The sequence below is a fragment of the Rhinatrema bivittatum genome, chromosome 19, assembly GCF_901001135.1.
Source record: "Rhinatrema bivittatum chromosome 19, aRhiBiv1.1, whole genome shotgun sequence".
Taxonomy (NCBI): domain Eukaryota; kingdom Metazoa; phylum Chordata; class Amphibia; order Gymnophiona; family Rhinatrematidae; genus Rhinatrema; species Rhinatrema bivittatum.
The window spans coordinates 32,996,146-33,004,036 of NC_042633.1; the positions used below are offsets into that span (position 1 = coordinate 32,996,146).

Consider the following 7,891-nt stretch of genomic DNA (forward strand, 5'->3'; position numbering starts at 1 on the left):
AAAAGGGGGAGGATTAGCGCGTCCAAAGACGCTCGTAGCTAACAGCGCTCAGCACATGTAAATGCCACGTGGGTGAGGGCTATTAGCTATTGCCCGGCAAAAAAAAAAAAAAAAATTGCCGTGCATCCCACGTGCACGTTTTTTACATGCAAGGATTAACGCCAGGCCCGGAGCTGGCGTTGAGTCTTGACGCGCAGCAAGGGCTCAGGAAAAAAAACAAAAACTGCTTTGCTGTGGTTCCTCCTACTTATTATCGGGACAAAAATCTCGACAGCGGTCAGGTTAGGAAAACGGACGCTCAATTCACTGAAGCCACGCTCAGCTACGTCTCCTGGGCGCCCGGTGCCACGGACGCGCCAGGGGCGAGCGATTTATCCCCACGCGCCTCCTTTTCAGCGCGGCGGCTCATTCGCCAGGAGAGGGGGATGTGCGCGTGTGGAAAAGGTTTGGGGGTTTTTTCCACGCTGGATACTGCATCGGCCCCCCCCAAAGCGCTGCTATTTCTGACCACCTTGACCGGAGCGAGCTCTGTATTTTTTTTTCTTTCTGCGGTTCCTTCACCGCTCTCACCTGCTGTTCTTTCTTCTTCTCGCCAGTTCTTTGACTTTTCATCTCTCCTCTTCTTCATCTCTGCTGAGGGGTTTTTTTAAACCTAAGTTTCTCCTTCTTGCAACAATCTCTTAGCCTTTATTTCTGGCTTTTTATTCTCCCCCCCATTATCACCATCACTTTTCCCTTTATCTCCCCCTTCTCTTACCTCTGAGCCTCACTCATAATCTTTCTCTCAGCCCTCCAATGCCCCCTCCCTTCTGCCCTACCCCAGCCCTCCACCTCTCAGCCTCGCTATTATCCCCACTTGTCAGCCCCTCCATCACCCCGTTCTCTCTCTCACCTACCTCTGAACTCTCTCTCTTACCCCACCCCAGCCCTCCACTCCTCCACCTCTCAGCCTTGCTATTATCCCCACGTGTCAGCCCCTCCATCACCCCCTTCTCTCTCTCACCCCCTGCCCTACCCCAGCCCTCCACTCCTCCACCTCTCAGCCTTGCTATTATCCCCACGTGTCAGCCCCTCCATCACCCCCTTCTCTCTCTCACCTACCTCTGAACTCTCTCTCTCTCTTACCCCACCCCTCCACCTCTCAGCCTTGCTATTATCCCCACTCTGGTTCTTCCCCACGTGTCAGCCCCTCCCTCACCCCCTTCTCTCTCTCACCTACCTCTGAACTCTCTCTCTTACCCCACCCCAGCCCTCCACTCCTCCACCTCTCAGCCTTGCTATTATCCCCACGTGTCAGCCCCTCCATCACCCCCTTCTCTCTCTCACCTACCTCTGGTCACCCATTCTCCCCAGCTTCTCTTCCTCCGCCGGACAGGACTTCCTCCTGCCAACCCCCCTCTCTTTTTATTTTTCGCTCCCCTCCCTCTACCACATTGCCACATCCCCTTCCCTACAGTGCGGGGGGTTTTTGGGGTTTTTTTTAACGTTTTCAGAGAGGGGTCAGGGAAGCCGCGGGGGACCGGAAGGAGGGGGAGGACAGGAAGTGCAGCGGGTTTTGCGGTCCCTCCCCGGCAGGGAAGATGAAAGATTTTTTTTTTATTTTATTTTATTTATTTCTTTTGCACTATTTTAAAAGCCTGGGCTGAGCCCGCCACACTTCGAAAAACAAAATAGAAAAGTAGGTGGCACGGATCCCACGCCCGGTGAAGGGCGATGCAGCCCAGACGCCACAGTCCTCTCTGGGCAGGTGGAGGGCGTTACCCCTGGCTACCCCACCCCCGAGGAGCCGCAGGCTATGGACTTATACAGGAGGAATATAGAACCCCCCCCAGACTGATTTATACAGATCAGGACACCAACCTGGATCTCACCCTCAAGGGGTAAAGCCCAGGCCCCACGGCAGAAGCAAGTTTCCAGGCATCTGTGAAAGGGCAAGGCCCACACACTGACCCCCCAGCCTGGGGAATGGGCAGGTCTCCTTTAACACTGCCCACACACTGACCCCCAGCCTCTGGAATGTGCAGGTCTCCTTTAACACTGCCCACACACTGACCCCCAGCCTCTGGAATGGGCAGGTCTCCTTTAATACCACCCACACACTGACCCCCAGCCTGGAGAATGGGCAGGTCTCCTTTAACGCCACCCACACACTGACCCCCAGCCTGGAGAATGGGCAGGTCTCCTTTAACACTGCCCACACACTGACCCCCAGCCTCTGGAATGTGCAGGTCTCCTTTAACACTGCCCACACACTAACCCCCAGCCTCTGGAATGGGCAGGTCTCCTTTAACACTGCCCCCACACACTGACCCCCAGCCTCTGGAATGTGCAGGTCTCCTTTAACACTGCCCACACACTGACCCCCAGCCTCTGGAATGTGCAGGTCTCCTTTAACACCGCCCACACACTGACCCCCAGCCTCTGGAATGGGCAGGTCTCCTTTAACACTGCCCCACACACTGACCCCCAGCCTCTGGAATGTGCAGGTCTCCTTTAACACCGCCCACACACTGACCCCCAGCCTCTGGAATGTGCAGGTCTCCTTTAACACCGCCCACACACTGACCCCCAGCCTCTGGAATGGGCAGGTCTCCTTTAACACTGCCCACACACTAACCCCCAGCCTCTGGAATGGGCAGGTCTCCTTTAACACTGCCCCCACACACTGACCCCCAGCCTCTGGAATGTGCAGGTCTCCTTTAACACCGCCCACACACTGACCCCCAGCCTCTGGAATGGGCAGGTCTCCTTTAACACCGCCCACACACTGACCCCCAGCCTCTGGAATGTGCAGGTCTCCTTTAACACCGCCCACACACTGACCCCCAGCCTCTGGAATGTGCAGGTCTCCTTTAACACCGCCCACACACTGACCCCCAGCCTCTGGAATGGCAGGTCTCCTTTAACACCCGCCCACACACTAACCCCCAGCCTCTGGAATGGGCAGGTCTCCTTTAACACCGCCCACACACTGACCCCCAGCCTCTGGAATGTGCAGGTCTCCTTTAACACCGCCCACACACTGACCCCCAGCCTCTGGAATGGGCAGGTCTCCTTTAACACTGCCCACACACTGACCCCCAGCCTCTGGAATGGGCAGGTCTCCTTTAACACTGCCCACACACTGACCCCCAGCCTGGAGAATGGGCAGGTCTCCTTTAACGCCGCCCACACACTGACCCCAGCCTGGGGAATGGGCAGGTCTCCTTTAACACCACCCACACACTGACCCCAGCCTGGGGAATGGGCAGGTCTCCTTTAACACCACCCACACACGGAGCCCAACCTGGGGAATGGGCAGGTCTCCTTTAATGCCACCCACACACTGACCCCCAGCCTGGGGAATGGGCAGGTCTCCTTTAACGCCACCCACACACTGACCCCCAGCCTGGGGAATGGGCAGGTCTCCTTTAACACCACCCACACACTGACCCCAGCCTGGGGAATGGGCAGGTCTCCTTTAACACCACCCACACACTGACCCCAACCTGGGGAATGGGCAGGTCTCCTTTAACACCACCCACACACTGACCCCCAGCCTCTGGAATGGGCAGGTCTCCTTTAACACCACCCACACACTGACCTCCAGTCTGGGGAATGGGCAGGTCTCCTTTAACACCACCCACACACTGACCTCCAGTCTGGGGAAAGGGCAGGTCTCCTTTAACACTGCCCACACACTGACCCCCAGCCTCTGGAATGGGCAGGTCTCCTTTAACACCACCCATACACTGACCCCAGCCTGGGGAATGGGCAGGTCTCCTTTAACACCACCCACACATGGAGCCCAACCTGGGGAATGGGCAGGTCTCCTTTAACGCCGCCCACACACTGACCCCCAGCCTGGGGAATGGGCAGGTCTCCTTTAATGCCACCCACACACTGATCCCCAGCCTCTGGAATGGGCAGGTCTCCTTTAACACCACCCACACACTGACCTCCAGTCTGGGGAATGGGCAGGTCTCCTTTAACACCACCCACACACTGACCTCCAGTCTGGGGAAAGGGCAGGTCTCCTTTAACACTGCCCACACACTGACCCCCAGCCTCTGGAATGGGCAGGTCTCCTTTAACACCACCCATACACTGACCCCAGCCTGGGGAATGGGCAGGTCTCCTTTAACACCACCCACAAATGGAGCCCAACCTGGGGAATGGGCAGGTCTCCTTTAACGCCGCCCACACACTGACCCCAGCCTGGGGAATGGGCAGGTCTCCTTTAACACCACCCACACACTCGGAGCCCAGCCTGGGGAATGGGCAGGTCTCCTTTAACACCACCCACACACACGGAGCCCAGCCTGGGGAATGGGCAGGTCTCCTTTAACACAACCCACACACTGACCCCAGCCTGGGGAATGGGCAGGTCTCCTTTAACACAACCCACACACGGAGCCCAGCCTGGGGAATGGGCAGGTCTTCTTTAACACCACCCACACACACTGACCCCAGCCTGGGGAAAGGGTAGGTCTCCTTTAACACCACCCACACACTGACCCCCAGTCTGGGGAAAGGGTAGGTCTCCTTTAATGCCACCCACACACTGACCCCCAGCCTGGGGAATGGGCAGGTCTCCTTCAAGCTGAATCCTGACTGTGTGCAGTGATCTATTTTAGGGTGTTATTTCTCATACGTGATTGTGCAGGTTTTGCTTTTTTTTTTTTTTTCATATTTGTGGCCTGCTTACAGTAATAAGATAATGCAAGTAATAAGTGCTTTAAAATAAATAAATAGCTCGAAGGACTTAACAAGCCTCGGATTGTGCATCCATACCTAAGTTACTGAACCGCCTTATCTGGCAAAAGAAAGTTGCCTCATAAAAGAAAGGTGCCCCCCATCCCTGGCTGAGCGCGTCATCAGAGGGGGAGGGGGGGGTTGCACCCCACCAACCCTCCAGGGTGCCACGTAGCCTGGGTGGGGTACCACCCTGCCCGCTCGTGCAGCGGTTTTGCTTGGAGCCCTTGCATTCTGCTCCCAGAGCCCCCATGGGCTCTAAGGAAAAAGTAAATCCTGGGCATGAACTTTAGTAGTCGTGGCAGGTGATTAGGTGTGGTAGGATAGGATTAGAATTATCCGATTACCCATTGTATTACAGATAAAAATGCAAGTGCAGGGGGATGTCAATAAAATGATGTGCACGCCCCTTTTTCCACGTTAAGTCATTGAAATTTTATTTGGTATGTTTCATAAGACTCTTGTTGGTTTTCTTTCGAGCTGCTTCAGGATTCGTGGGCCCTTTTGCACACACGGGTTTTTTGTTTTTTTTCTTCTTTTTTTTTTTTTCTGCCGAGGGGAACTAATTCCTTTCCATGTTTCGCCATTTTGGTTTTGCGCGTACGCTGACGGGAGTGATCGTCACTGCTAAAAGCCAGAATACGTCTACTTGCTGGTGCCAAAGACAGCATGATAAACATTTGGAGTTAATATTTATTCGCTTTCCACTCCAGATGGTACGGAGACGAGCTGTCGCGCTTCCTGCTCCCACGCTTGCCGGTCAAACTCGAAAAATGTTTGTTCGTGGGTCAAACCTGCTCCTTTTTTTTTTTTTTTCATACGACGACCACCGCTGTTCAGAAATCTGTGCTGCATCTGCCTATCCCTCTCCTCAAATTCTCACGTCCTCATCGCTTCCTCCAAGCAGCGTAGGGCAGCCATGTGGTGACTCCGGAGGGGCGGAGCGTGCGCTCTTCTCTGCCCCCTTCTCCCCTCCCTACCGTGTTGTTTTTTTTTGTTATTCAGCGAGGAGGGGGCTGGTGTATGTTCTTTTGCCCATTCAACACCTTTTCTCTCGAGTTTTTGAAGTCGAGGGACCCTTTCCGTGTATTCAGGATGCATGCACCATCTCTACCTTTGGTTTCCTGAGCTGTGGCCGCCGTTGCTTGCGGCTCTTGGGGAAGCGGGTGATCTCGCCCTTCTCCAGGCAGGTGGTAAGGTGGGGGCGCATCAGCTGGTTATCGTAGGCGCTCGTAGGGTCCCCTTCGGGAGCCAGGAACTCCACCGCATTGGCGATGGCATACAGGCCACAGTCGTCCCGGTTTGGCTGGCAGTCAGCTCTCAACAGGTGCACCTCCAGGCCCCCGTTTTTGACCAGCTCTCCATAGCACTGCTTCAGCTGTCTCTGGCTATCTGGAGTGAGGCCTTTGGGTCCCAGGCTGTCGGCAACCTCCACCCGGTCCCCCCGCCGACAGGAGGTGAACCAGTGCTCACGGCCTGCATCAAAGTGAATCTGTACTCCGGGGTTCTCCACTGGTTGGAAGCCATCCTCGCAGCAGGACAGTAGTGTGGTCTGCAGGCCATAGGGTGCATACTGCTTCTTCAGGAGCAGCTGGGCTGCATCGATCAGCTTGTCATCCAGCCAGTCTTGGCTGGTCAGTATCTCCTTTTGCTCCAGGCCTAAATGGAGGGCTGGCAGCCATAGACGGTGGGAGGAGCGTATTCCGTGCTGCATTGCCTCCTTCAGGGATGGATTGGCTGGGAGGCTGCGAACCTTTGCAGGCTCACTCTGTACAGTATCCTGCTTCCTTTTTCTGCCACGACGGCTTTGCGGGACTTCTGAAGGCACATAGTCGCCTGCTTTATTCTTTTTGGCGGTAATCGGGGGTTCACTCAGTCTGTCTCCACAGTTTGAAGGGCCGGTGGCCTCCACGCTGTTGAACTGCATCTTGTCCTCAGGGACCTGCATGTCTTTGGAAGAGTCAGTTTGGGACTCAGAGTCTTTCGGGAGGATGGCTGGTTCCTCGCGTTCTGCGTCTTGAAGAGCTTTAGCTTCCTTCTCATCTTTCAACGTGGTCTCGGATTCCGGTTCCTCTACAGGTTGGCCTGGCGTAGCTTGCATTGACCTCCGCCCCCGCCAACGGTGGAAGAAGGATTGATTGCCACTCTGCTCCGTCTCCTCTGCCAAAGGAGCTCCACTGAAGGCATCGAGAAGGCATGTCTTCACCGTAGAGAGGAGGCATGGCAGCCAGTTGGCTTGGGGTGTGTCCATGGTCTTCCAAGGAATTTGATAGGTTTAGTGCTAAGTTCCCTTTGAGTGTAATTATATCATTGGAACTTAAATGGGCTTATGTGTAGTCACTGAGATTCCTTGGGATGGCCTGTATCCGTCTATTACAGAAATCTGCAAGTAAATAAACACAGACGTAATCAAATTTATCATACTCTCTGTTCATCATTCATCTTTCTCACATCATCTGTCCATCCATCCATTTGTCTCTATGTCTATCCATAGACATATCCATATCTCTTTCTATTCATCCAATTTATCCAACTGTCCATCCATTTCGTCTCCATCTGACATCTGCTTCCTGTTCATCTGTCAGTAGAGCTGTCCATTCACTCATCTCTGTTCATTCATGTCATCCATCTCTCAGTGCATAATTTTTCCATCCATTGCTCTTTCCAACTTCTATCCATCCATTCATCTATCCAGCCTTCTACAATTCCCTCCAAGCCAAGTCGTTACACTTCAGCGGAATTGTTTTCTTAAATATCTCTTCTCTCATTATTCACCTCCATAAACGTTAGTGGTATCACCCTCTTAACTACCTTTTCCCCACGACATTCATCTAAATGAGCTGCCTATGGCACCAAACTCTTATCTCTTCACATCTTGCTGGGTATAGCACGGACCTCATGGAGATTATGAGGCAGTGCAAGTTTAAGCAATGCAGTTCAGCTTGCTAGGAATTGCAGCACAGGATATCCAGATTCCATCACTCCCAAGAGAGATCCATTTGCATTCTGCATTGGTGGACCTCAGGTTTTCATCCGTGAAAAAAAAAGTAAATCCCATGGCTACTTTACCTCAATGTAATTTCAGAGTCTTCTAGGATCATTTGATACCACCGATCTGCTGTTTTCTCCGTGGACAAGATTACAATGAACCCTGGGG

The 7,891-nt window shown here is 53.7% G+C and overlaps 1 protein-coding gene across 1 annotated transcript; it reads right to left on the bottom strand.

Annotated features, from left to right (window-relative positions):
* Positions 1-5,518: 5,518 nt before the first annotated feature.
* LOC115081191 lies at positions 5,519-7,891 on the bottom strand. Its single transcript, XM_029585715.1, has 2 exons — positions 7,804-7,891; positions 5,519-7,117 (listed from the first exon to the last, which is right to left on the bottom strand). The coding sequence occupies exon 2, from the start codon at positions 6,983-6,985 to the stop codon at positions 5,825-5,827; it is 1,161 nt and encodes a 386-aa protein (XP_029441575.1). The 5' UTR covers positions 6,986-7,117; positions 7,804-7,891; the 3' UTR covers positions 5,519-5,824.

Coding starts and splice junctions, on each gene's coding strand:
- LOC115081191 (XM_029585715.1), bottom strand. CDS start 6,985: ATGGACACACCCCAAGCCAACTGGCTGCCATGCCTCCTCTCTACGGTG.